This window comes from Hyperolius riggenbachi, chromosome 6 (genome assembly GCF_040937935.1).
Source record: "Hyperolius riggenbachi isolate aHypRig1 chromosome 6, aHypRig1.pri, whole genome shotgun sequence".
NCBI classification, from domain to species: domain Eukaryota; kingdom Metazoa; phylum Chordata; class Amphibia; order Anura; family Hyperoliidae; genus Hyperolius; species Hyperolius riggenbachi.
The window spans coordinates 93,568,305-93,595,838 of NC_090651.1; the positions used below are offsets into that span (position 1 = coordinate 93,568,305).

Here is a 27,534-nt window from a genome sequence, read left to right on the forward strand (position 1 = left end):
GATTTGGTGAAGACAGAAAGGGGGAAATAAAAATGAAATGGTTACGAATTTCTTTACAGGATTGTATTATTATCTATATATATAATAGACTAAGTGCCTCAACCTTCAAACAAGAAGAAGTACTTTGCATGAGAAAATGTATGCGTGCTCAAACCCCAAGTTTAAGGCCTCTTTTCCACGGACTGTTGAGCTGTGTGCTCAGCGAGCAGTTACCAGGCAGCAGCGAGCAGTTACCAGGCAGCAGCGAGCAGTTACCAGGCAGCAGCGAGCAGTTACCAGGCAGCAGCGAGCAGTTACCAGGCAGCAGTGAGCAGTTGTGAGAGTTTGAGAGCCATTTCACTGCCTATTCACAGTCCATGGAAAAGAGGCCTTACCCTAGCAAGTCTGACATTGCAAATCTGGCCTAATTGGCTATTCATGAGGCAATGCTCATGCAAATGCATGCACAAACCAATACCACAAAGCAGTCACCCTGCTACATGCTACATTAGCACTATCCGGCTTAGTGCACACCAGAGCGGTTCGGCAGCGTTTTGCGATCCACTTGCGGCTGCGGATACGCTTGGATAATGTATTTCAATGGGCTGGTGCACACCAGAGCGGGAGGCGTTTTGCTGAAACGCATACTCCTGAGGTGAGGCATTTTTTGGATTGCGGAGGCGTTTCTGCCTCCAATGTAAAGTATAGGAAAAACGCTAACCGCTCTGAAAAACGGCAGTTCAGAGCGGTTTTGCAGGCGTTTTTGTTACAGAAGCTGTTCAGTAACAGCTTTACTGTAACAATATATGAAATCTACTACACCAAAAACGCTTTACAAAACCGCAAAATGCTAGGTGAAATGCTACAGAAAAATAAGAAAAAGCGTTTCAAAATCTGCTAGCATTTTGCGGATCTGCTAGCAGTTTTTGGTGTGCTCCAGGCCTCCAGGAGCGCCACGGGGAGGATTCCCAATGCCCCCTTTTTATACAACTGGGGGGACCGCAGGGTCCCAGGCTCTCTCACTGCCTGGAAACCACAGCGGCACCCCGGAGGGGGAGGCTGGGTGGCGTGGACGACCCCCCCCAAGTGTGGCCAGCGCCGGGGAGAGCCGTCTGCACCCACCTGCCAATATTAAAAACAGGCACTTACCTTAACGTCCATTGCGTTCTGCTACATGCGCATTAATTTGGGGGCACCACATGAGAAAGGAGAGAAGCATGGGTCACCCCGAGCTTTAGAGCTCAGGGCTGGCTCACATACAGCACTCCAGAGGGGGGGGGGTTGGGGGGGGGGGGGGGGGAGAGGACAGGCGCACTCACTCCAGGGTTCACACCACCGGAGCAGGCCATCCACCACCTGCCTCCAAAGGATACAAACTGCACAAAATGCGTTCCATGAGAAAATTAATGCGCATGTAGCAGAACCCAATGGACGTTAAGGTAAGTGGCTGTTTTTAATATTAGGAGGTGGGTGTGGACGGCTCTCCCCAGCGCTGGCCGCGCCACCCAGCCTCCCACTCCGGGGTGCCGCTGTGGTTCCCAGGCAGCGAGAGAGCACTTTGCAGTATTGGTTTTTTGACCCTGCAGTTTGGCATGCGAAAGCAAATGCATATTTGCATGAGCATTGCCTCATGAATAGCCAATTAGGCCAGATTTGGAAAGCCAGACTTGCTAGGGTTAAACTTGGTGTTTGAGCACGCAAAATTTTTCTCATGGAAAGCATTTTTTGCAGTTGTATCCTTTGGAGGCAGGTGGTGGATGGCTTGCTCTGGTGGTGTGAGCCCTGGAGTGAGTTGTCTGCGCCTGTCCTCCCCCCACCCCGGAGTGTTGTATGTGAGCCAGCCCTGAGCTCTAAAGCTCGGGGTGACCCATGCTTCACTCCTTTCTCATGTGGTGCCCCCAAGTTAATGTGCATGTTGCAGAAGGCAATGGACGTTAAGGTAAGTGCCTGTTTTTAATATTGGGAGGTGGGTGCGGATGGCTCTCCCTGGCGCTGACCACACTTGGGGGGGGGGGTGCAGCTGCGCCACCCAGCCTCCCCCTCCGGGGTGCCGCTGTGGTTCCCAGGCAGTAAGAGAGCCTGGGACCCCGCAGTCCCCCGGTTGTATGGGGGCATTCGGAATCCTCCCCGTGGCGCTCCTGGATAGTGCTAATGTAGCATGAACTAATACCCGCAGGGCGATCGCTTTGCGGTATTGGTTTTTGGACCCTGCATAGTTTGGCATGCGAAAGCAAATGCATATTTGCATGAGCATTGCCTCATGAAAAGCCAATTAGGCCAGATTTGCAAAGCCAGACTTGCTAGGGTTAAACTTGGTGTTTGAGCACGCATACATTTTCTCATGGAAAGCCTACTTCTTCTTGCTTCAAGATTGAGGCACGTTCTCTATTAGATAGATAGATGCGGCGTATGCTACGACGCGGGATGGCTAGTTGATTTATAAAGCACCAACATATTCCGTGGCACTGTACAAGAAACAAACATGGGGTACATAATACAGACAATGGTATACACACATTGATAACAAAATACAGAATCGATACAAAAAACAGAATTGGTAATTAGTGACAAAAGTAACATGGTGAATAAAATGAATAACAGATTCCAAGACACAAAAGGGTGAGAGAGCCCTGCCCTTGCAAGCTTACTCTACTGTAAAGTCAAAAACTAATACATAGTTATAATGTCCCAGCACATTCTGCTAGAAGTAAGTCTCACTGGAGACCCGGAGCAGTTGCATTTCAACATGTAGCTCCACCCCCTTGCAGAAAAAGGCCTTTGCCTTTTGTATATCAGTTATTGAAAAGGCTGGGGCCTTTTTCTGCAAGGAGGTGGAGCTAGATGCCAGAACTCAGCAGAGACAATGCTCCAGTGATACTTCTTACTAACAGAATGTGTTGGGACATTATGATTTTTTTGCAGAAAGATGCCAGTGGCACAAGATGAAAAACTGTTCTGACTCCATCCAACACGTATATTTACAAATGAAATGATCAGGTCTGACTGAAGGGCACTTGTCTGTAACACTTCATTGCTGATGTATATGTAATGCAGAGTATTGGCTTGTTTTCCTGAAGGACCTGCCTGCAAGCTTACAATTAGCAGTTTCTGCTTTGGCTGGGCACAACAGAAAGAGATCCCAAGCTGGTAATGACTAGATGGGAAGGCTGAACAATTCTGAGAAATAGTCAGCATAACAGATGTGTGCAGTGTCAGGAGAAAGAGGAGCATTCATCCCAGACAGCAGACAAGCAGAATAGACAGCACAAGGCAATATGGCTCCGACTCCTCAGTTTATGAAACCACTGACTCAGACTACCCAAAAATTGCCACAGCCCTGCTCACTTGCACACTATTTTGGCAGTTAGACTCAGCAACTGCTGTACAGGAAATGCTTTCGAAAACAAAGACATTCCTGAGAATCCTGCATGAGGAGACAGACTAAAACCTGTTGGATTCTTAAGGGACCCTGAGCAGTGGGTTAAATTTTAAAATTGGTACTCACCTGGGGTTTCCTCCAGGCCACCGTAGGCTGCGAGGTCTCCCGGCGTCCTCCGTTACCGGCGACACTCCCACTGAGTGTCGGGCCAAGGCTTCCTGGTTAGAAAACCGCGCATGTGCAGGAGTGTCACACCGGCCGCCGTGATGACAATGAAGCGTCACGGATCAGGAAGCCTTAGCCCGTCACTCAGCGGGAGTGCCGCCGGTAACGCCAAATCAGCTAGTTCTGGCTGAGTGCTTCAAGCACCGTCATAGGCCGTAATAAGAATTACGGCTATAGCAGCACGCTGTGACTAATTTGAGCTAAGATTAGAAAAATGTGGCCACTGGCAATAGGCAGTGTTTACAAACAAAAAACATGTCCCCTAACCAGGAAGTGATGAATGTGTATGTCTATATCTATCTAGTTACAGTATACTAAAAGTTTTTTATTACATAGTGAATTATCTGCACTCCAGTCTGGGATTCATCACAGTTTCTCAGCATGTGACAGGCAGCTCCCTCCCCCCCCTCAGCCTCACAAACTGCATCACAGACAAGCTGAAACAGAGCAGAGACGCTGTCTGTGAGGAATAAACAAAGCACACAGAGCCTGGAGGGGGCGTGCATAGCTTGTACAAATGAGGCAGCCCATTCCTCCCTGAGTCAACAAAGCTTGACAAAGAAAAGATGATTAAATATATTACAGTGCAACTGGGAAAGGCAGTTAGTTAGACAGACAGTGCAACTGGGAAAGGCTGCAGTTAGACAGACCACATTAGAACAGGTATATGAACTTATAGGATAGAAGAAATAAGGCAGAACATTTTGTTAGAGTCTCTTTAAAGAGGAACTCCAGTGAAAAGAATGTAATAAAAAATATGCTTCATTTTTACAATCAAGAAGTTTTAAATCAGGATGATACCATTTAGCCAATAAATGGCATCATCCTGACCTAAAACTTCTTGATTTTACTGATGGATAACACGGTACAATACCCTACTGCTACTACTCATTTTTACAATAATTATGTATAAATGGTTTACTTAGTGTTTGCCTGTTGTAAAATCTTTCCTCTCCCTGATTTACATTCTGACATTTACCACATGGTGACATTTTTACTGCTGGCTGGTGATATCATTGGACGGAGATGCCGCTCTTTTTTTGGCAGTTGGAAACAGCTGTAAACACCTGTTATTTCCCACAATGCAACAAGGCTCCCACAGTGTGATGTCAGAACCATAGTCCTGACATCACAATGTGGGAGGGGTTTCACCCCAATATCAGCCATACAGAGCACCCTGATGATCCGTTTGAGAAAAGGAAAAGATTTCTCATGGGAAAGGGGGTATCCGCTATTGATTGGGATGAAGTTCAATTCTTGGTTACGGTTTCTCTTTAAAGGGACTCCGAGCAGTGCAGAAACTATGGAAAGATGCACATCATTTTAAAACTCTCTTTCTCCTCTTTCCAATGATATATAAACCGCCACCCTACGCCTTTTAGTTTTCGCTATTTTCGCGATTGAAATTGCCGCAGCCGCGATTTCGATCGCGAAAATAGAGAAAACTAAAAGGCGTAGGGCAACGATTTAGGTGTCGTCAGAAAGAGAGCTTTAAAATGATATCCATCTTTCCATAGTTACATTGTATTACACAGGGCGACTTTTTGTCAAAGTCAGCAGCTGCATTCAGCAGAATGGAGCTGCTGACACTGGGGAAAGTGTCGTCCTGTGTAATACAATATAACTATGGCTTGATGGATATCATTTTAAAGCTCTCTTTCTCCTCTTTCTGATGACACCTAAATCGTTGCCCTACACCTTTTAGTTTTCTCTATTTTCGCGATCGAAATCGCGGCCGCGGCAATTTCAATCACGAAAATAGCGAAAACTACATGACGTAGGGTGGTGGTTTATATATCATTGGAAAGAGGAGAAAGAGAGCTTTAAAATGATATGCATCTTTCCATAGTTTTTTCACTGCTCGGAGTCCCTTTAACACTACCCAAGAGTTTGCCTGCAGCAGAGTGAGCCATCTTTTGGCACCGAAATTTGGCCGCTTCCATTTCAAATGTATGCTGTCAAGTTGCATACATGTGCAAAAGGTGGCACAGAACTTTAGTCTCCAGGGATAACACATTAATAGAATATCAGTAAAATAACAGATAGTTTTCTACTGGGCAATACGATAACTGAATACCAGTAATTTTTACCAGTATCTTACTATTGCTAAAGCTAAACCTACTCTCAGTTAAACCCTACCCTCTATCGATGCCTAGCCCACCCACCCTCCCTCCCAACCAAACCCACCCCAGTCTGTGACGCCTTTGCCAATAACAAAAAAAACCCTCTGTCGATATTTGTGCTGCCTAATTGTGAAATTTATTGGGCGTCGCTGATCCCATCACTGTCAATGGATGGGATCAGCAGTGCAGTGGGTAGCGGCGCAGATGGAGTACGATCATACGCATTGCTTTACGATCACACGGCCATCTGCGTTGAAGAGATGTGAACAAGGCCTAACAGCTACAAAGAACTACAAACCCTTAAAGTTGCATGCTGGGACTTGCCATTCCCCAGTGCCTACAGCTGTCACTATAAAGAATATTTTTCAATAGGAAAGGTCATGTGACAGTGGTAACTCTGTTCATGCAGCAAGACTCTCACCTTTTGGACGGTATTGGCGATTTTCTCAGCCTCCTCTGCTTTGCTCTTTGCTCCTCTGGCGTCAGCATTGGCATTTCCCAGAGCACCCTCAGCTTGGCGAGTCTTGTTGTTGGCTTCAGCAATGGTTTGGGTGATGATGGGAATTCTCCGCAGAGCTGCTTCTGCTGCAGTCTTGTTATCATTCACTCGCTTGTCAAAATCTGAGGTGGAGATAAGCAGGGTGATATCTAACAAGAACAGGCACATCGTGGGATAGCTAACATTATTCTATGAAACAGCCAGAGAGGACACCAACAAGGCATGCAACATCAATAGGACAGCTGACCTCTCAAGTTGTTCAGTATATCATTGGCTTCCTGTAGCGTGGTGCGGCCCTTCTTCGCAGCCTCTTCAGCTTGGGCTTTTGCGGCATCTGCTCTGGCAAGCAGCTGATCGGCGGTCTGAGGAGATACAGCACAGGCATATTACAGGAAAACCTGGGCATAACATGTACAGATAAACAGAATCCTGTGTACAGCAAAGACCCGTCAAAGACCCTGTGTACAGCAAAGACCCATCAAAGACCCTGTGTACAGCAAATACTTTGTTAGAGGTGAACGGCTGTTAACACTGTATGTGCTGTTGGGATGCTGGTAATAAATTAAAGGGTGACATGAACTGCCTTTGTGGTTGGTGCCTGGAATCTGTTACTCTACTTCACTTCTAATTCAAAGCTGCTAATCTCTGAGGCACGGCCATTGCACCTGTTGCTCCCAGCCTACTTATCATCTAGTGCAAAACAATCTCCCAGTATTATTGACATATAAACAAGCATTGCTTTACAGGACAAAATGTCACTTTACTCAAAATCTTAAAGCAGACCTAAACCCAGGACTTCCTTTCTGATTTAAAGGATAAGCAACAGCATATTACCCTTTACAGAAAAAACATTTCTTTGTTACAGCCCACAGAACTCCTACTGAGATTCTGCAGAGTGGTTAACTCCTGGTTTCATGGGAGCATAGAAATTAATAACCACCTGTGTTTACGTATAGCACAAGGCACAAACCTCGGCAGAGGACAGGCAGAGGGGACAACTCAAATTACAGATGAGGGGGAATTAGACAGGCTGTCTAAATACATACAGGGTGGGTTTCTCTGCATTTCCCTTCTCTCCTGTGGAAGAGTTTATGTTCTCTTCAAGCGCATTCAAAGGGCAATTTTATATTTCAGTGGTGGAAGGGTAGGATATTAACCAGCCAATATATACGAGGGTCATCCAGAAAGAAATAGCTTTTGTCCGCCATGTGAGATTCACCTTTTTAAAACAGAAGGTACTTGCGATAATTCAGCTTTAAGTTAACATCTGTGGCTACCCACAATGCACCGCTACTGAATATGCAAAGTATCTCTTAATGCCCCTGAAGCCAGGCTTGCGTCCAGAACCGCTGGTGCATAGTGGGGTTTCACACAGCCAAACCCCACATGTAGACAGCCTGTTTTGGACTTTTGGCCCTCATCAGTACATGGCAGGGATTGATATGGCTGTATGGGATAGGGCTTGTACCAGAATAACCAAAGCAGCTCAGGGTGACCCAAACCACTAGAAAAGTATAGGGGGCCAAAAGAGACTGAAAAGCCCTCCTACTAAAAAACAATGCTTGGTGTGATTCACCTTCTTTCTAGTGTTTTGGGTCACCCCGAGCTGCTTGATTACTCTGTCTGCCATGAAAGGCATTCTTTCTGTGTAATGGCGTTCTTAAAGGGAAGGTCCAAGCAAAAAAAAAAAAATGAGATTCACTTACCTGGGGCTTCTACCAGCCCCATGCAGCCATTCTGTGCCCTCGTAGTCACTCACTGCTGCTCCAGTCCCCCGCTGGCAGCTTTCTGACCTCGGAGGTCAGGGCCAAATTGCGTACATTTTTACACATTCCCGCTAGTGCAGGAACATTAACACATACATTTTTACGCGTTAGTGGTGAAACGCGTAAATTTTTGTTCCTGCACTAGCTGGAATGCGTAAAAATGTATGCAATGTGGCCCTGACCTCCGAGGTCAGAAAGCTGCCAGCGGGGGACTGGAGCAGCAGTGAGTGACTACAAGGGCACAGGATGGCTACATGGGGCTGGTAGAAGCCCCAGGTAAGTGAATCATTTTTTTTTTTTGCTTGAACCTTCCCTTTAACCTGTGGGTTCTTCCTGCCCCCCTAGCTCCATCTCTGTTCTCCTAGTCCTTTTCCATGATCTGCTGGGCTGCCTGGTACAGTGTGCAAACATGCGCTGGCCCGGCGGTGCGCCTTGTCTGCTGTCATGTAAACTCTCTATAGGTTTACTTTAATAAACTACAAAATGGTTTGTGTAAAAATCTGGTATATATTTGTTAATAAAAACGGAGATTCCTTTATCTAATCTGGGTCCCTGATGCAAAGTAATAAGAGAAAGATCACATGACAAAGAAACACACAGCATGGCAATCTAGGTAGACAGTTCAGAAAATTATCTCCTGGAAAAATCTTTCTGGAAATGTTCAGGGAATGAGCCAGAGACACTGCTCTGGAAAGGGGAGGAGGTATTTCAAGGCCAAGGTTATGGCACACGAGCAACAGAAGTCGCTCCATAAACAACATGACAAGCCACCAGTGGTGATGTCAGCAGCGTTGCAGGCCTTGCCGCAAACAAAAATCCAGCATGTGTGTGTACCTAAGAGCTGTGGCCTTGCTCTGAAAGGAATGGTTACCCCTGCTCGCTGCACAGAGCATTAAGAGATTCTGCCAGTTATACTGCATCCTTTATAAGCTATCTACACATTCTCAATCTTTGGGTGTAGTTCTTAAATAACTTCAAGACTTTACACCTACACAGGAAAAGAAAAATAGGACATGCCTGGCTCTGATATATCACAGCATGCAGTGAATGGATGGAAAAGCCTCAGGACAAACCATCTTACAAGAATTATAGATGCAGACATCAGATACTGGAGAGAAACAGCCTTGGTGGAGTGCACTGTATAGTGTAGTGTATATTAAACAGCATAAACTACATGTGCATACCTCCCAACTTTTGAGATCAGAAACAGGGACACTTAGGCCACACCCCTGTCACAGATCTAATCACACACCCTGCACACCCCCAGTCGCATATACTATAAAGTTTCATAAGAAAACTATAAAAGATTTTTATAAGAAAAACATGTTCTTTTATAATTCAAACCACCCTGATCCTTTCTATCCTTGTTTATTTTCCTTCATATGAACATCTGAAAATTAGAAATATATGCGCACGATCATGTGGCCTGGAGTGTTCTGCGCTGGTGCAGAAGTACTGTGCAAAACACTCCCAGCCACGGGAGCGTGACCGAATGTATGGAGAAGACGAGGCACTGAATGTGTGGGGGAGACGAGGCACCGTATGTGTGGGGGAGACAAGGCACTGAATGTGTGGGGGAGACAAGGCACTGAATGTGTGGGGGAGACAAGGCACTGAATGTGTGGAGAAGACGAGGCACTGAATGTGTGGGGGAGACGAGGCACCGAATGTGTGGGGGAGACAAGGCACCGAATGTGTGGGGGAGACAAGGCACTGAATGTGTGGGGGAGACAAGGCACTGAATGTGTGGGGGAGACAAGGCACTGAATGTGTGGAGAAGACGAGGCACTGAATGTGTGGGGGAGACGAGGCACCGAATGTGTGGGGGAGACAAGGCACTGAATGTGTGGGGGAGACAAGGCACTGAATGTGTGGGGGAGACGAGGCACCGAATGTGTGGAGGAGACGAGGTACCGAATGTGTGGGGGAGACGAGGTACCGAATGTGTGGGGGAGACGAGGTACCGAATGTGTGGGGGAGACGAGGCACTGAATGTGTGGAGGAGACGAGGCACCGAATGTGTGGAGGAGACGAGGCACCGAATGTGTGGGGGAGACGAGGCACTGAATGTGTGGAGGAGACGAGGCACTGAATGTGTGGAGGAGACGAGGTACTGAATGTGTGGAGGAGACGAGGCACTGAATGTGTGGAGGAGACGAGGCACTGAATGTGTGGAGGAGACGAGGCACTGAATGTGTGGAGGAGACGAGGCACTGAATGTGTGGAGGAGACGAGGCACTGAATGTGTGGAGGAGACGAGGTACTGAATGTGTGGAGGAGACGAGGTACTGAATGTGTGGAGGAGACGAGGTAGTGAATGTGTGGAGGAGACGAGGCACCAAATGTGTGGGGGAGGCAAGGCACTGAATGTGTAGAGGAGACAAGGCACTGAATGTGTGGGGGAGACAAGGCACCGAATGTGTGGAGGGAACAAGGCACTAAATGTGTAGTGGAGACAAGGCACTGAATGTGTGGAGGAGACGAGGCACTGAATGTGTGGAGGATACGAGGCACCGAATGTGTGGAGGAGACAAGGCACCGAATGTGTGGGGGAGACAAGGCACCGAATGTGTGGGGGAGACAAGGCACTGAATGTGTGGGGGAGACAAGGCACTGAATGTGTGGGGGAGACAAGGCACCGAATGTGTGGAGGAGACGAGGTACCGAATGTGTGGGGGAGACGAGGCACTGAATGTGTGGAGGAGACAAGGCACTGAATGTGTGGAGGAGACAAGGCACCGAATGTGTGGGGGAGACGAGGCACCGAATGTGTGGGGGAGACGAGGCACCGAATGTGTGGGGGAGACGAGGCACCGAATGTGTGGGGGAGACGAGGCACCGAATGTGTGGGGGAGACAAGGCACTGAATGTGTGGGGGAGACAAGGCACTGAATGTGTGGAGGAGACGAGGCACTGAATGTGTGGAGGATACGAGGCACCGAATGTGTGGAGGAGACAAGGCACCGAATGTGTGGAGGGAACAAGGCACCGAATGTGTGGAGGGAACAAGGCACCGAATGTGTGGAGCAGACAAGGCACTGAATATGTGGGGGAGACAAGGCACTGAATGTGTGGGGGAGACAAGGTACTGAATGTGTGGGGGAGACAAGGCACTGCATGTGTGGGGGAGACTCACCTGTTGCTCACTTCTGCCTTTTTCAAGCAGTCGTTTCACCTCCATTTCCCGACCTCTCATGTCATCACGCAGATCTTCATAATCCCGCAGCTTCCTGTCAATCAGCATATCCAGTTCTTCTGCTTCCTTCTGAATCTTTCCAGCCTCGTTCTGAAGGATAAGAAAAACATTACAGAAGAAATGGTCCGAAGTACCAGGCATACATCACGCAGCTACATTCCTATACTAAATGACTACAACTTGGAAAACACGCATTAACTGGATACTCTATTATCCCACTTTGCATTTTGGGCCATAGTGCTTCCATCCACTTCTGGCAATCCTAGGATTTATAGTATACAGCAGCATTAAGACATGTCCACATTTTTCGCCTTATAAATACTTTACACCAGCTGGTACTGCCAGATATAGATAGCAACACTGCAGTGCAGGCTCAAAGAATCACTGATAACTGTGCAATCCATTGAATGGATCGGGTACCATCAATGGTGCTGATTGACAATGATTTAACGTTCTATTGATCGTTCTGTTGATCTGAATTTCAGAACGATTCTTTTAGTCTGTCCGAATTGCTTATTATTTCCCCCTCCATTGGTGAGCCTGAACAATCATTTAACAACTGGTTTGTATGGCTGATTGTTCTGGAAATTGGATCGTTATTGGGCACCTTATTCACTGACTTGGTACAAGCATGCATGATGGGAGTTCACACTTTCTAGGAGTCATTGGCGGCATGCTAGCTCTCAGTCAGCAACTCCTCAGCTGAAGCTGTCAGGATCTTCAGAGATGGCAGGGAACCACTTCGTCGTCCGGGTACAGTATATCTACGCTCCTTTGGACTTCAGTTCCCCACCCAGAGCGTGGATATACGCATCCCCTGCCGCCGCTCTCCCGCTCGCACGTGCGCGCTGCTGCGCTCGTGCACGCCGCCGTCCGCTCGCCCGGAGATCAATGAAGGGGAAAACCATTCCCATTCGTTGATCTCTGCCCCCCAGCAATGATCAGCTGCTTCTATGAGAAGCAGCACGATCATTGTGAAAAAAAAAAAAAAAGTTTCCCAGCCTCCCTGAACTTCCTGCAAGCGTACTTCCTACGCTTGCAGGACGCATTTACAAAAAATTACTGTGGCCATCTTGTGGCCAAAAAGTAAAACTACACCCAAAAACATTTTTCATATACAAATACATTATTTTACAATAGAAATTAACTCATTAACTCCCACACTCCCCAATTGTTACCAATTTTTTTTGTAATAAAAAAATAAAAAAAATAAAAAAATTACAATTAAAAAAAAAAACAAATAGTTACCTTAGGGACTGACATCTTTAAATATTTATATCAAGAGGGTACAACACGGTTACTTTATAAACTATGGGCTTGTAATTAGGGATGGACGCAAAACTGAAAAAATGCACCTTTATTTGCAAATAAAATATTGGCGCCAAACATTGTGATTGGGACATAATTTAAACGGTGTAATAACCGAGACAAATAAGTTACATGGATTTTAATTACAGTAGCATGCATTATTTAAAAACTACAATGGCCGAAAACTGAAAAATGATTTTTTTTTCCAAATGTTTTCCTATTTTGCCATTAAAACACATTTAGAATAAAATCATTCTTGGCATAATGTCCCACCTAAAGAAAGCCTAACTGGTGGCGAAAAAAACAAGATATAGTTCATTTCATTGCGATAAGTAATGATAAAGTTATAGGCGAATGAATGTAAGGAGCTCTGAAAGGTGAAAATTGCTCGGATGCTGAAGGGGTGAAACCCCTCAGTTGTGAAGCGGTTAAGTAGAGCTACAAATGTTCTTCTATTCCTGTGCAGGCACTCAGTGAAAGAGTTTGTATATATCAGTACATAAGCTCCTTGATTACTTTTAAAGTACCTGGCCAAGACCCCATTTACCAAGCAATCTAGTAGCTGCCAGACTGGAATCCTCTCAGACAGCTCTGTCTATACCTCATCCCCATGCAGTCTGTGCAGAAGGATGATGTGGAGTCATGTAGTGCAGCACTGTACACTGCTCTTACCCCTTTCAAGTAGGATGCTCCCAGTCACATGACTCATTTTAAAGTAAACCTAATGCAAAAATAAACTTGTGATATAATGAATCGTATGTGTAGTACAGCTAAGAGATAGAACATTAGCAGCAAACAAAAGCGTTTCATATTGTTTTCCAATACAGGAAAGTTAAAAAACATCAGTTATCTACGCAAAAGAGCTTCTAAACTCTTTGAACCAGTGAGGTGAATACAATCCAGTTTTATGAAGCACTTAAATAGCAAAGAAACAGTAAGACAGTTTGCGATAAGGTGTTACTGCAGGAAAGTTAAAAGGGTCATTGTTTCTGCTTTGTTTTATAGTTTAAAGGAAACCTGAAATGGTTTTCTCGTACTGGGCCTGCGCAGGACGCTCTCGGCAACGGAAGCGTGAACAAGCATGCAGACGCCATTGACCTGCAAGTTGGCGATAAAGAAACTTAGCTGCGACGGGGGACTGAAGGATTGTTCCGTGGCAGCGCGGGCACAGGACAGCTGCAGGGGGCTGGCAGAGCGGGCACAGGACAGCTGCAGGGGGCTGGCAGAGCGGGCACAGGACAGCTGCAGGGGGCTGGCAGAAGCTCTAGGTAAGTGAAACATTTTTTTTAAAAGTCATTTCATGTTTCTTTTAAAGAGAACCAGAGGCGAGAGGCATATGGAGGCTGAGAGGTTTGTTCCCTTTTAAATAATGCACATTGCCTGGCTGTCCTGATTTTCTGCCACTAATACTTAACCACTTAAGGACCAGCTAACGCCCATAGGTGTCTTTCCATGTCAGTTCACGGAGGGTGTCTCCGTGAACAGCCGGAGAGCCGCCGATCGCGGCTCGCCGGCAAAATGTAAACACGCGGGGAAGAAATCCCCGCTGTTTACATCATAAGGCGCAGCAGCGCCGTAAGGCAGATCGGCGATCCCAGGCTTCTGATTGGCCGGGGATCGCCGGCATATGATAGGCTGAAGCCTATCCTTCAATGCACAGGACAGATATCAGTCCTGCGCAGCCCATGGAGGGAGAGGGAGGGACGGGAAGGCAGGGAGTGCCGAAACCGCTGCGGAGGGGGGCTTTGAAGAGCCCCCCCGCAAAGCGCAGCAAGCCGGCGGCGATCAGACCCTCCAGCAGGACATCCCCCTAGTGGGGAAAAAGGGGGTAAGTCTGATCGCCCTGGCTAAATCCCGATCTGTGCTGCGGGCTGGAGAGCCCACGCAGCACAGATCCTGCAAAACACCCCTGGTCCTTAAGTGGTTTTAAAGGGACACTGTAGGGGGTCAGGGGAAAATGAGTTGAAGTTACCCGAGGCTTCTAATGTTCCCCCTTCAGGCATCCTGTGCCCGCGCAGCCACTCCCCAATGTTCCGGCCCCGCCTGGTTCACTTCTGGAAGTTCAGACTTTAACGTCTGAAAACCACTGCGCCTGCGTTGCCGTGTCCTTGCTCCCGCTGATGGCACCTGAAGCGTACTGCGCAGGCCCACTATGGTCTGTGCCTGCGCCGTGCTTTCCTGGTGACATCAGGAGAAGCGAGGACACGGCAACGCAGGCGCAGTGGTTTTCAGACTTTAAAGTTTGAAATTCCAGAAGTGAACTGGAGGGGGGCCAGAGCATCGGTGAGTGGCTGCGCGGGCGCAGGATGCCTGAAGGGGGAACATTAGAAGCCTCGGGTAACTTCAACTCATTTTCCCCCGACCCCCTACAGTATCCCTTTAAAGCAATAGACCCTGAACAAGCATGCAGATCAGAAGTCTATGGCAAAACTGACAAGATTAGCTGCATGCTTGTTTTGGGTGTGTGATTTAGACCCTACTGATCAGAAAGATCAGCAGAACAGTCAGGCAAATGGCATTGTTTAAAAGGATAGGAAATGTAGCAGCTTCCAGAAGTCTCACACCTCGGGTTCCTTTTATAAGACAGCGTGTGCTTTTAAAACTGCAACTGTGACAGAATGTTGCCAGGTTATTAAAAAAAGCTATATAAAACTGAAAATAAAAATCGGACTTTTCTTTGCTACGAATGTTCTATTCCTTATCCGTACTACACATCCAAATCATTATATAAAAAAAAAAATAATGTCTCATTTAGGTTTGCTTTAAAGTAAGATTTGTTGATGCAGGAACCATAATTAGCCCTAAAAAATTACATTTCGTTACTTTACTTAAGAAACTATCAGAAGGTATATTTAGAAGTATGCCTGGAGATGGATACCCAAATTTATCAATAGAGGTTGCAGCATTTCCATATGTACAGGTTCACTTCAAAGATCTGACAGATGAAGATATAGATGAGTTCGCTGCAAAAACTACACATCTGCTCTTATTCTGTCAGCGCAAATTCCAGAGGACAGAGATCTATGGAATACCTCAACCCCCTACGTATTCTCCAAAACAGTTCAAAGAACAAACGCCTAGTTATGTATTAAACCTGCGCTGGATCTGGACAACATCTGTGCGCTAAACTGAATGTCATGTGACCTCTTGTAGCGCTGACTCACCGGCTGCTGCTCTCTCTCCAGACTATTATTCATTAATACAATAACTTCTCTCTGACTAAGAATTCTTCTGAAAAGTAACAGATTGATACTTGTATGAGCATTCCTACAGCACTTGCCCAATGATCATTAATCATTAACCCGAAGTACATAAATCTTTACTCCGGCTTACAAACTCTCTCTATTCATGAAGTAGACATTTTTACTCCGCACATGAGCACCTCATTCTACTGAGCATGGGCAGAGACCTTTGGCTACATACACACTTGAGATAAGTCTTTGGAAAATGAAAGATCACAGACCAATTTTACCCCCTTCCATGTAGTATGAGAGCCATACTCTACACAGTCTATTCTATGGAGCTGCACTCCCCATCAGATAAAAATCTTTGCAAGATGCTGGACACAAAGATGCTGCACACATTCAATAGATCAGCATCTGCAAAAGATCCGTTCCTGCAAAATGCATTCATAGTCTATGAGATCTGCAGATTATCATACACACCTGGTTTAACAGACAATCATCTGCAGATCTGAAGATCCATCCTGCAGATACTGAGCTGTTGAACGTGTCCAGCATCTTGCAAATACGTTAATCTGATTCAGCTCCATAGAATAGACTGTGTAGGTATTGCTCTCATACTACATGAAAGGGGGTAAAATTGGTCTGTGATCTTGCCTTTTCCAAAGACTTATCTCAAGTGTGTATGTAGCCTTATGCTGGGAATACACGGTTCATTTTGAACCGTGTATCAAACCGCTCGATAGATTCCAGCGCGTCCCCGCGGGCGCCCGGATTGATTCCCGCTCGTCCCCGTGGGAGGCTTCTTTTCGTTTTTTACTATTGTCATGCCCGCTGTATCGAGCGGGGAATTAATCCGGCGGGGTATCGGACAGGTTGGAAATTATCAATCGAGCCACCACACTTGTAGATTTGCAGCAGATTCGACCATCAGATAGATTTCTGGCAGATGCCTGTTAAGTCGAATCTGACAGGAATCTATCTGATATGTGCCACACACTAGGAAAAGATTTCTAAAAGATTTCAGAATGAAATCTATTGGAAATCGATCTAAATGCATTATTAGACCATTAGATCCAATGCAACTCTATGGGCCATCGATCTGCTGCCAGCAGCAGATCGACCTAGATTTTCCATCCCGTAAGATAGATCAAATCGATCGAAATCAACCACAAATAGATCGAATGGGGAATTTGCTAGAATCAATTTCTGATCGATTGATTCTATAGAATCGATCGATGGCTGAAATCGAACAGTGTATGGGCCCCATAAAGAGAATCTGTACTCAAATTCTTGCAATAAAAAGCATATCATTCTATTCATTATGTTCTCCTGGGCCCCTCTGTGCCGTTTCTGCCACTCCTTGTTGCAATCCTGGCTTGTAATTGCCAGTTTTAGGCAGTGTTTACAAACAAAAGACATGGCTTGTGAGAGCTCAGAGAAGCTCAGTCTGTGACTCATACAGAGCTTGCAGGCAGCGTGGAGAGGGTGTGTATAGCTTCTGCCTATAACAGCAGACAGCACATTCCTTCCTGAGCCCAACAAAGCAATCAGAGGAAAGAAGATTAGATTAGATAACAGAGATAATACAGCCACTGCGCAACTAGGAAAGGCTGCAGTAATCCAGAGCGCATTAGAACAGGTATATAGGATAGAAGAAATAAGGCTGAAAATTTTGTTACAGAGTCTCTTTAAGAGACTCTGCTTTGGAATTATAGGCTGTAGGAGGACCGAGGAAGCCTCTGGTCCACCCAGAAGCTTCCCACCATTATATCACACATTTTTTCCCTACCTTTAGGTGTACACTAAAGCCATTATTATGATGCCTACCCCTATTCCCCTTAACATTAACTCCTTCCTGACACCTAACCGTAACCCTCTAATAACTGAAGGTAACCCACCCCACTATCCTCCAACACTAACCTTGCTGATCCCTGCCTAAGCCCAACTGATAACCTTGAATTTTCTGCTGTACATTTCAAGAGCAGCTTCTGATATTCATAACTCACAAAATGTGCCTTATATTTCCTCTGCATTACATGCTTTGAAACATCTGATTAGGTAATCAGGCAATAAGATAGCAATGTGCAAAAGGGGCAGACACCACATTGTCATCGTCCTATGGTCCTGATGCACGAAGCAGTGGTAACATTTCTGTGCGCAGGAAGTGCATAGCAATTTGAGCCAGGGCCGGTTTAAGCCACACAGGGGCAAAAGTAACTTGGGGAGCCCCCCCACTCCAGCAAAGACAGCCTCTTGGGCTCCCGATGCCAAACCCCCAGGTGGTCTCCCTCTGACTGCTTTCCATGGACCATGCATGTTCTGTAGCTCAGCTGCCTTGTAATAACTCACCTGTTCTGGCAGCACCTCCATCCCGATCTCCGTCTTAAGCCCTGTTGCCTGTATCTTCACCATCCAATGCATGTTATATGTAACATGCGCTGGGCATAGAGAATAGGCAGGCAGTGTGGCTGAAGACGGAGATCGAAACTTAGCAGCCGCCGGGATAGGTGAGTTATTACGAGGCAGCTGAGCTACAGAAAAACATGATATTGTGATCCAAGTGTGGATCATGGGGGACCATTAATTAAAAAAACAAACAAAATAATAATTGAGTGTTCTTATTCTTTACTTTTGAGAAGCTGATTCCCATTGATGACTTTTTACCTGTAAACCTGTGGTGTCAATTGTAGGGATGCTGGTAAGGTTGGCATAGATCTGCAGTGCCCGATTTCCTGCTTCCTCTGCCTCTGCATGCACCTTGGTGGCCTGTTTCTCCAATTCCCGGGCCAGGTCTTTAGCCTGGTTATACCTGGAAGACACACGAACACAAGGTGTTACACATCTACCATATTACTTTGGACAGTAGGAGTCTTGAACACCAAGTAAGGAATTCTGCAGACTGCTTATTGGTGCCACACTTACTTCTTATTTAGCTCTTCTATATCAGCAGCAGTCTGGTTTTCTGCTGCCAGGGTTTTCAGTAACAGACGGTAGGCTTCATTTGCAGTGTTATTGGCCTCCTTAGCAGCTTTTTCAATCTCGTGAGCTTCCTGTGTGTGTCTGAATTAAACAAGACCAAAAGGTTAGCTGGATACAATTTTGTAAGAATAATGGGTTTAATTATAGTATGGAGCAAGACTGCCTAAAGCATCTCCCCAAGCCTCTCATGAGGTCACTGCACATGGTGAATGCCCACATAAAAGATGTATAGTAGTTGTTCACAGTAAAACATAGGACAGTTTGTTAATGCTTGCCATCAGATCTCTTAAGTGGGCCATACACTAGCCGACCAACCAACCAACCAACCAACCATCCAATTCGATTATAATCGAATTGGATGAAAATTGGTGCTGCCAAGTGCATGTCCGACCAACAAAGCGACCAATTTCGGGACAGAAATTGGCCGCACGGTCGATTGCGCCTGCTGGAAATTTTCAGGCCGAAGTTGGTTGGTCGGGTGCGCGGCGGTACGGCGGTCGAATTGCAAACGAGCGACGAGACGACAAAACCCCCACCACAATGTATAAATGTATGTAGTGTAGTGCATTTATACACTACCTGTCCGGTGTCAGCCTCTACGGCGGTTTCCGTCCACCTCGCCGGGTTCCAGATACACGCCGGCGGCGCTATGTCTGACGCCACGAAGGCGCATAGCATCTGACGTCAGACACTATGCGCCGCTAACGTGTATGTGGCTTACCGGCGAGATGGACGGATGGACCCGGCGAGCTGCTACAGGACAGGTAATGTATGAATGCACTACATTACATACATTTATACATTTTGGGGGCAGCGGCGGGGCAGATGCGGCGACTCAGCTGATTCCCTGATGATTTCGTGCTGAAATCGGCACCGGAATCGGTCTGTAGTGCATGGGCAGATTCGACTAGAGACAGAGATAAATTTGTCTCTTGGTCGAATCTGCCCATATTCGTTCTAATGTATGGCTACCTTTAGTGTGCTCAACATTCCTGCCCCAGCCATGGGATGAGGAGGCAAGGTGTTCATACATTATTAGATCAGGTAAATCATTATCTCTCTGATATCAATCGTTTACCTGCATGACAACTTGCACCAATCAGTATTCGTTTAGATTTCAGTAGGGATATGATCCAATATTGATTACTATTATTGCTGCTAGCTTTGTATGGCTCATTGCAGCACATATTCTCAGATGATGAAGAACGTGACTTTTTTTTCCCCTGTGTAGCCCCGATCCAGCATTGGCAGCCCCTGAAATTGTAGCATGCGGCGATATTTACCTTTGGGATCCAGCACAGGTGCAGTACCATCTTCCCTCTCAAGCAAGACACCAGCACAGTAGAGTGGACCCGATCGGTCTTGCTATTCCTGCTGGAGACCGCGGGGGATTATGGTACTGCGCCTGCGCTGGATCCCAAAGGTAAATATTGCCATCTGCTGCTGTCCAGATGTTCGAGCGCTGATCCGTGCTGCACAGGAGGAAGGGGGACTCCTCACTAGGATCCAGAGGCTTCCCCACTCCCAAAGGAAGTACCCACTTCCCCGGCAATTTTTTTATTATGGATTGTCTTTAATGTTCGATCGATAAAATGACTTAACACTGATCAAGGGGGGGGGGATATGGGGGGGGGGGGGGGCTTTAAAATGTTTAAAACGTTTTTTTAAGATTTGATGCGTTTAGAAAATGCCCACGTAATCTATTAAAATTGAACAACGTATCGAGAATTTTAAGCTTCTAATATACTATCAGTTTGTTTTTGTTTACTAATTGACTTGACATTTAATAAAAACATGAAAAGAAAATCTATTAAAGTCTACGGCTTTCCCGATTGAGTTTGTCAAAGAAAAAAAGGTTTCTTTCACTCACACTACACTGACAGCCAAGACACAAAAATCACTCTTTTCTTTGCTATTTTAATGTCCTTTTAATTATCTGTACTACACATGCAATTCATTATATCATAAGTTTGTTGTTTTTTTTCTCCAGTGTCACTTTAAATGACACCTGAAGTAAGAAGTATAAGGAGGTTGCCATATTTATTCCCTTTTAAACAATACCAGTTGCCTGGCAGCCCGGATGATCTGATAAAAGTATTACAGCTAGAGGATCAGCAGGAGAGCCAGGCAATCTGCATTGTTTAAAAGGAAGTACGTATGTCAGCCTTCATATCCCGCTCAGTTCAGGTGTGCTTTAAGTTTTTCCAATACAGATGTTTGTCGGGGGAAAAAACAGGCGGGAATGGAGCTCATTAGTAGGAATGAGCAAAATATTCTATTACAATACAAATCTTCACTGACTCACAAAATGGAAGCTTGGTAACAAATGAAAGCCAGTAGCTATCAATAATTTAGCCCCCAGCTGTGTTAATCAGCTGCCAGTTATTGGAGTGACATCTAGTGGAATTTAATGGCTAGTGCAGCTTCCATTTAACAGGTGGGCTGAGATCTGTATGTTATGGCAAACATATTATATAGGTTCTCATATTTCATTACCATGTCCCAACAGTACAGATGAGCAAGAAAATCAGCTTGCACGTAACTGAACAGATTTGAAATGGCGCCAAGGAAACCCAGAGACTATTGTTTGGTTAACCAGCTGCCAGATAATTACCTACTGGCTTTGATCAGGTCAGTTTTGAATCCCTGGAAATTTCAAGCTCATCTCTAATAACCAGGAATACACTTACTTTTCTGCAAGCTTTCTTGCTTCTTCCGCCAATAATGTCATATTGTTAGGATCGCCTGAACTCTCTGGAGGGGTAATTGACTAAAAAAAAAAAGTAGGCAGATAATCAAGGAGGAAGGTCAACAGTACAAGGAGTGTTACATTGACATATGACTACCAGGGGGGCCTCTTCTGGTAAAAGTTGACTGTTTTCTTAAAGGGCATTCTGTGCTAAAGCATACACATAATCAGAACTACAAAACTCAAAAAAGAGATTGAAGAACAAAATAAACACACATTGTGCATTGTTAGAGCAAGCTTTTGCCATAATTGAAACAGCGATCAAGTAAACTATGAGAAGCTGTAGGTTAGCCTAGCAATTTTGGAGTTGTCTGCGGATGCAAAATCGGGGCTGAAACAGCTCCTGTGGGTCCCAGGCCCTTATGGTAGTCTTCAGAGATAACCTCTCTTATAGCTCACAGCTATCAAAAAGTCTTCCCAATAAGATATAGCGAATAGGATTATTTAACTGCAGATCTTATCTGATGATCTTTTTTTCAGAAATGTGTACTGTATAAATGTTGTCAGCTCTTTTACTAACTATGGTTACTGGGCAAGTTATTAATTTTGTCACAAGACGAAATTTAACAGTCTCAAATAATCATTAGCATTCAGTATTTATAGAGCGCTGACGTCTTCCGCAGCGCTGTACAGAGTATACTGTCTTTTCACTCAGCTGTCCCTCAGAGGGGCTCACAATCTAACCCCTACCTTATTGATAGATCTATGTATGTATGTATCTATCGTGTACTGTACATATTGTAGTCTAGGGCCAATTTAGGGGAAGCCAATGAACTGATCTGTATGTTTTTTGGGATGTGGAAGGAAACCAGTGTGCTCAGAGGACACCCACACAGACACAGGGGGAGAACATACAAACTCCATGCACATAGTGCCAGAGTTGCAAGGCTAGAGTGCTAACCACTAAGCCTCTGTGCTGCCTGGTGTACTACTTTCTCCTCGAACAAAACAAAATATGCATACAAATTGACATGTAAGCATATGTGAATTTGCATTCGCATGCAATTTTTACATCTGAAAATATGCGATTCACTTGCTTATAATAGAAACATATCCTAAGTAACATCACTAAAACCCTAAGGAAGACCAGCTGCACCACCGTCTACCCATGAAAAGGACAAGACACTGCAATTGTACAACCCTCACATATTACACACTGCACAAGTAAGAGCAGGCATGATGTGAGCATTATTTTCTGTTGCACCACAGCGTAACCCCCGCCCCAAAACAGGACACAGGTTTAAAAATGGTGCCGATTATGGTGCAATCCGTAATCATGAGGTTTTAAGTATACAATTACTGTAACTTGATCAGGTGTAGAAAACCCAAGACCACTGAACAATCACACAGATCAGAGGTTTCTGACAAAAATCTTACAAGATTAACTTCATGCTTGTTTCTGGTTTGTGACTCAGACACTACCGACCAGAAGCATCAGCAAGACTACCAGACAAGAAGTATTGTTTAAAGAGAAAGAAATATGGCAACCTCCATATTCCTCTCACCTCGGGTTTCCTTTAAAGTGGCACTTTAAAAAAATTTAAAAAATGAGTTTTACTCACCTGGGGCTTCCCTCAGCCCCCTGCAGCTGATTGGTGCCCACGTAGAGTCGCTCCGATCCTCCTGGACCCGCCGGCGGCCACTTCCGGTTTCGTCGTCAGCCACCGACAGGCTGGGAATGTGAGTGATTCTTCGCGTTCCCAGCCACAATAGCACCCCCTATACTGCTATTGCAGTAAGGAAGGATCGGAGCGACTCTACGTGGGCACCGATCAGCTGCAGGGGGCTGAGGGAAGCCCCAGGTGAGTAAAACTCATTTTTTTTATTTGACTTAAGGTTCACTTTAAAGAGACCAGTACCAGTATAGGAGGCACACAGGCTTCTAGATATGGCTGCATATGCATGGTCACATGGGTGACAGTGTCCTAGAATCTAAATCCAAGGCACAGAACCTGAGAAACTAAAGTTCTCATGAAAAGTGAACCCAAGTATTTATGAAGTGAGCTGCAGTCCTGTGTTTGGCTTCAAAATCAGCTGCCCTTTCACAATTAGACCTGCACATTACTGATAGTTTACCACTATCAATAACCAACCAGAAGATGGGAAAAAAACAGACTAATCATGGACTGGGAAGGGCTAAAACGAGACCGTTGCAATTTCAGCAGCTTTGAGTCGGAGTTCCTAAAGCACTCTTCAAGCATGGAAAGATGCATAGAAGCCCAACAAAAGTTTATGCCAGTCATACATCCTGGCAGACTAAAGTGCAGTAACTGAACACAGGCTCACTATGAGGTGTAAAATACTCGAGATGTATGTTGCTATGTATTTGGTAGATGCTCTGCATCAGTGGAATGGTATAATTAGATGAGCCAATATTCTAAGCAAAGAGTTAGGATGCGGTTTCATGTAAAGTGCTTTCTGTTTCCCATGGGGTTCCTCTGCAACTCACCACGTTAGCAATGGCCACCTTGGCTTTCTCCAGCTGCTCCCTTGCAGACTCGATAATAAGTTCTGTACTCTCCACACGATCCCGAGCGTCCTGTGCCTGTTTGTCAGTATCTCGGATCATATCCCTGATGTTCTGCAGACGCTCTAGTTGCGAGCTGAGAGTTGCATTTATCTCTGCAAGGCGGTCCAGCATTCCCTGATCCACTTCTGAGAAGAAACACTCGTGTCAATAAGAATTTATTGGAAGTAGAAAGGAGCTGCATTTAAATGAAATAGGATTTCACCTTTACTTCCTTGGGCATCCATAAGGAGGTCAGTGACAGCCTTCTCAGCCTCTCTGAGTCGCTCCTCAAAGTCCTGGTCAGTGACTGTTTCATCTCCAGTTCCCAGGTTCTTCAAGAGCTCCTCTAGTTCTTGCAACTTCGCTCTCTGTTCCATCACCTAAAAATCACAAGGATGAAACATCACAAATAGTGTTGGTGTTCGAATTGGGCATAACGAATTTGGAACACCCGAATACTCCAGATTACAGCTGTTGAGCACCGAACAAGTGGACAAGATCAGGACTTCCCCGACTTGCGTGTCACGTGAAATGTAATGTGACACGCAAGTCAGTAATGTTTGCATTATTATTATTCTCCTCAATTACAAAGAGCACAGCAAAGCAGGAAAAAGGTTGCAGGTGCCCTTTTTTGGGACCTTGGCACCTAAAATTTACTTTCCCTTCTTTGACGCAAACCTGCAGGCGCCATAAATCTCGGCTTTGTGGTAGGTTTGATTTAAATAGTAGAATATTTACTTATATAATATTTACATAACTTTACTGATATTCCACTAGTGGCAATCCTCACATCCTTTTTTCCAGGCACCTTTTTTACATGTATGCTGAGCACAGGGGCACTGGTGTACAAAGCTAGTTTCACTCTGATCTATTTTTAGGTTTTCTGTTAAAGTGGAACAAGAAAGAACAACTGTTGATATTCCCCAAATGATTTTTTTTAAATAGAGTACAGATTACTGGTTTACCAAATTGAATAAACATTGCACTGTGTATGCCTAACTTCTCAACTTCAATATATGTGAAGGTATCTCCGGCTATCATGCAAGGATTAAGTCTAATGATTACTGTATTTTTTGGACTATAAGACTCACTTTTTCGCCCCCAAAAGTGTGTGTGTGTGTGTGTGTGTGGGGGGGGGGAAGGGGGGGGGGGGGGGGGAGTCATTGCGTCTTATGGTCCAAATGCAGGGGGTTCCTGAATTGTGAATGCCTGCCAATACGAACCTCCAACCCGATGCAATGTTGGGGACTCCCTGTACTGTACCTATGCAGAGGAGGACACAGGGGGACACAAAGGGGCATCGAGGAGGACACAAGGGGGGGGGACAAAGAGGCACGAGAGGTACAAAGGTGGCATAATCCACAAGATGCCCCTTCACCCTGGATGCACCTGGTTTAGTATATATTTTTATTCCTGTTTTTTGTCCTCTAAACCTAGGTGTGTCTTATGGTCAGGAGCGTCTTATAGTCTGAAAAATACGGTAGTTTCTTTCAATTTTTACGTTAAATTCCAGCTTGATCCTACATGCTGTTACCGACAGGAGTATTTAAGAAACTGATAAACAAAATGACGACAGGGCTGCAGTGGTGCACATACAGCCATGTATTGCAAACAGGTGGCTCACCTTGTCTTTAACTAAGCGGTAGCAGGCTGGACACTCTTGACAGCCGGGCCCTGATCGATTGCGGAAGTAATTCTCCTCGCACTGGTCACAACGAAGCCCAACAAACCCATCTTTGCACTCACAACGGCCGTCCTCCTTGCACTGCAGTGTAATGGAGCCCTCTGGATCACAATCACATGCTGTGCAACACAAGTGAGAAATAGAACACAACTATAATAAACTGTGTCACATTTGAATTAGTCACATCTCAGTATTCCTTATGACACACTCACGTTTGCAGCCATCAGGTCCAAAGCCAAAGTGGTTGGGTTCACAGTGCTGACAGCGCTGTCCACTGATGCCAGGCTGGCATTCACATTGCCCAGTACGAATGTCACACTGACCATTTGTAGAGCCGAGAGAATGGCAGTCACATCTACAAATACAAAGATGTTATAACATAGCAGGACTCATTTCTGTATCTATACTTAAAAAAAGTCGGGAGGGTGAAAGCACTCGCTCTCTCTATCCCAATGCAGAGTACAACTTTCTTTTTTTCTTGTAAGTAGCTCCTGAGTCACTTAAAATACATGGGGTAATTCTCAAGATAGTTTAGGGTGGTGTGCATGTGCAATATATGGATGTGTCTGACCTGTAAACATTGTTATTACCGGAAAGCAAGAAGAACAAAGACAGAAGACACTAGGAGTGCCAATATACTGTAGTATCCGAGTTAGAGAGATAACGAGATTATTAAATTACTGCTTACAAAACCTGGTTGCTATAATGCAACCATAGTAACAGACAAGTGGAGAATTTCATCCCCACGCAGATCTGTCTATGATGGTTGCTCTTCAAAAAAAACTTCTGGATAATAATCTCAGGGGAAAGGACTGGAAGGATCAGAGGAGGTGCCCCAGGGATATAAAAGGTTTAAAAACCATTTAAAACAAATCTTACCTCACATGAGGAATGGGTTATCAATATAATATTTGTTGGGCACTAAATATGTTTCAAGGGTTTGAGCAGGTTCCTCAGGTCAATTTCAAATTGTCGAACAGCACAGACTCACGGCACCTATTAGCGGGAGTTCTAATAGGTGCTCCAACACTGTGTTGCTTTTCCTTAAAGATACATGACGTATACCCCATACCTGTGTATGCATGCATACCAGGTGTAAAATGTCCAGGTACAGCAAACCTTTATGTGCGGATACCCTGAAAATGCTACAGTTATGTGATGGTTAGACTGTATTTTGTGAAGACCGGTTTACTCTGTCGGTCAAGAATTTCACATCACATATACCAATGATTTTCATCCATAGAAAAAGTGCCACTTTTAGGGGATTGAGGATATTGAAGATAGGTTACTAACCAATCAATGAAAGGAATGTGTGTAACAGAAAATGGCATGGCATTGCAGAGCACTTACTTCTCACAGCCGCTGCCGCTCATGAGGTTGAAGTATCCAGGCTCACAGGCGGAACAGTCTCTCTCTGTCACATGTGGGAAGCACTCACACTGGCCTGTCACCTGGTTACATGTGCTCTGACTCTTCACTGTGCCAAAGGAATTACAGCTGCAGGCTGCAAAATGGGGGTTATAAGTCAATAACATTTATAGATCTGTTCATAGTCATAAAATGAATAAAATTTAACCAATGTAATGCATACATTAATGATTTACTTATACTAACTATACACTAACCAATTTTCAAAACAAATAATTTTAATGATTTTACTAGCACGAGAATTATTGTTTTCTGTAAATTATCAAATGGTCAAAACTTTTGCCATCGATTTTCTGGACAAAATCTGTTGAGAATCATATCTCCTACCTGTTATTTCTAAGGGTCAAAAGTAATAACACACAGTGATGTTACTACTACTACCAAAATGTGTAGCAAAATGAGATAAATGTGTACATAGTGTCAATTCTACTTTGCATTTGCCTGCATTGGTTTTCTCTTATTTTTACAGTAAGGGTTAATAAACCAGGGCGATAAATCACAGTTTCTCTGCAGTTGTGTGGAATC

At 45.1% G+C, this 27,534-nt stretch overlaps 1 protein-coding gene across 2 annotated transcripts in view; it reads right to left on the reverse strand.

Moving 5' to 3' along the window:
• The window catches only part of LAMC1 (laminin subunit gamma 1), a 214,148-nt gene that overhangs the window by 5,859 nt on the left and 180,755 nt on the right, over nt 1–27,534 (reverse strand). For both annotated transcript variants that reach the window (XM_068239676.1, XM_068239677.1), the window contains exons 15-25: nt 26,932–27,085; nt 25,794–25,936; nt 25,522–25,700; nt 24,121–24,277; nt 23,838–24,043; nt 21,330–21,409; nt 18,583–18,720; nt 18,325–18,469; nt 11,108–11,257; nt 6,453–6,567; nt 6,128–6,327 (exon numbers count right to left, since the gene is read on the reverse strand). In XM_068239676.1, coding sequence (XP_068095777.1) covers nt 6,128–6,327; nt 6,453–6,567; nt 11,108–11,257; nt 18,325–18,469; nt 18,583–18,720; nt 21,330–21,409; nt 23,838–24,043; nt 24,121–24,277; nt 25,522–25,700; nt 25,794–25,936; nt 26,932–27,085 — 1,667 coding nt within the window. The remainder of the gene's footprint in view (nt 1–6,127; nt 6,328–6,452; nt 6,568–11,107; nt 11,258–18,324; nt 18,470–18,582; nt 18,721–21,329; nt 21,410–23,837; nt 24,044–24,120; nt 24,278–25,521; nt 25,701–25,793; nt 25,937–26,931; nt 27,086–27,534) is intronic.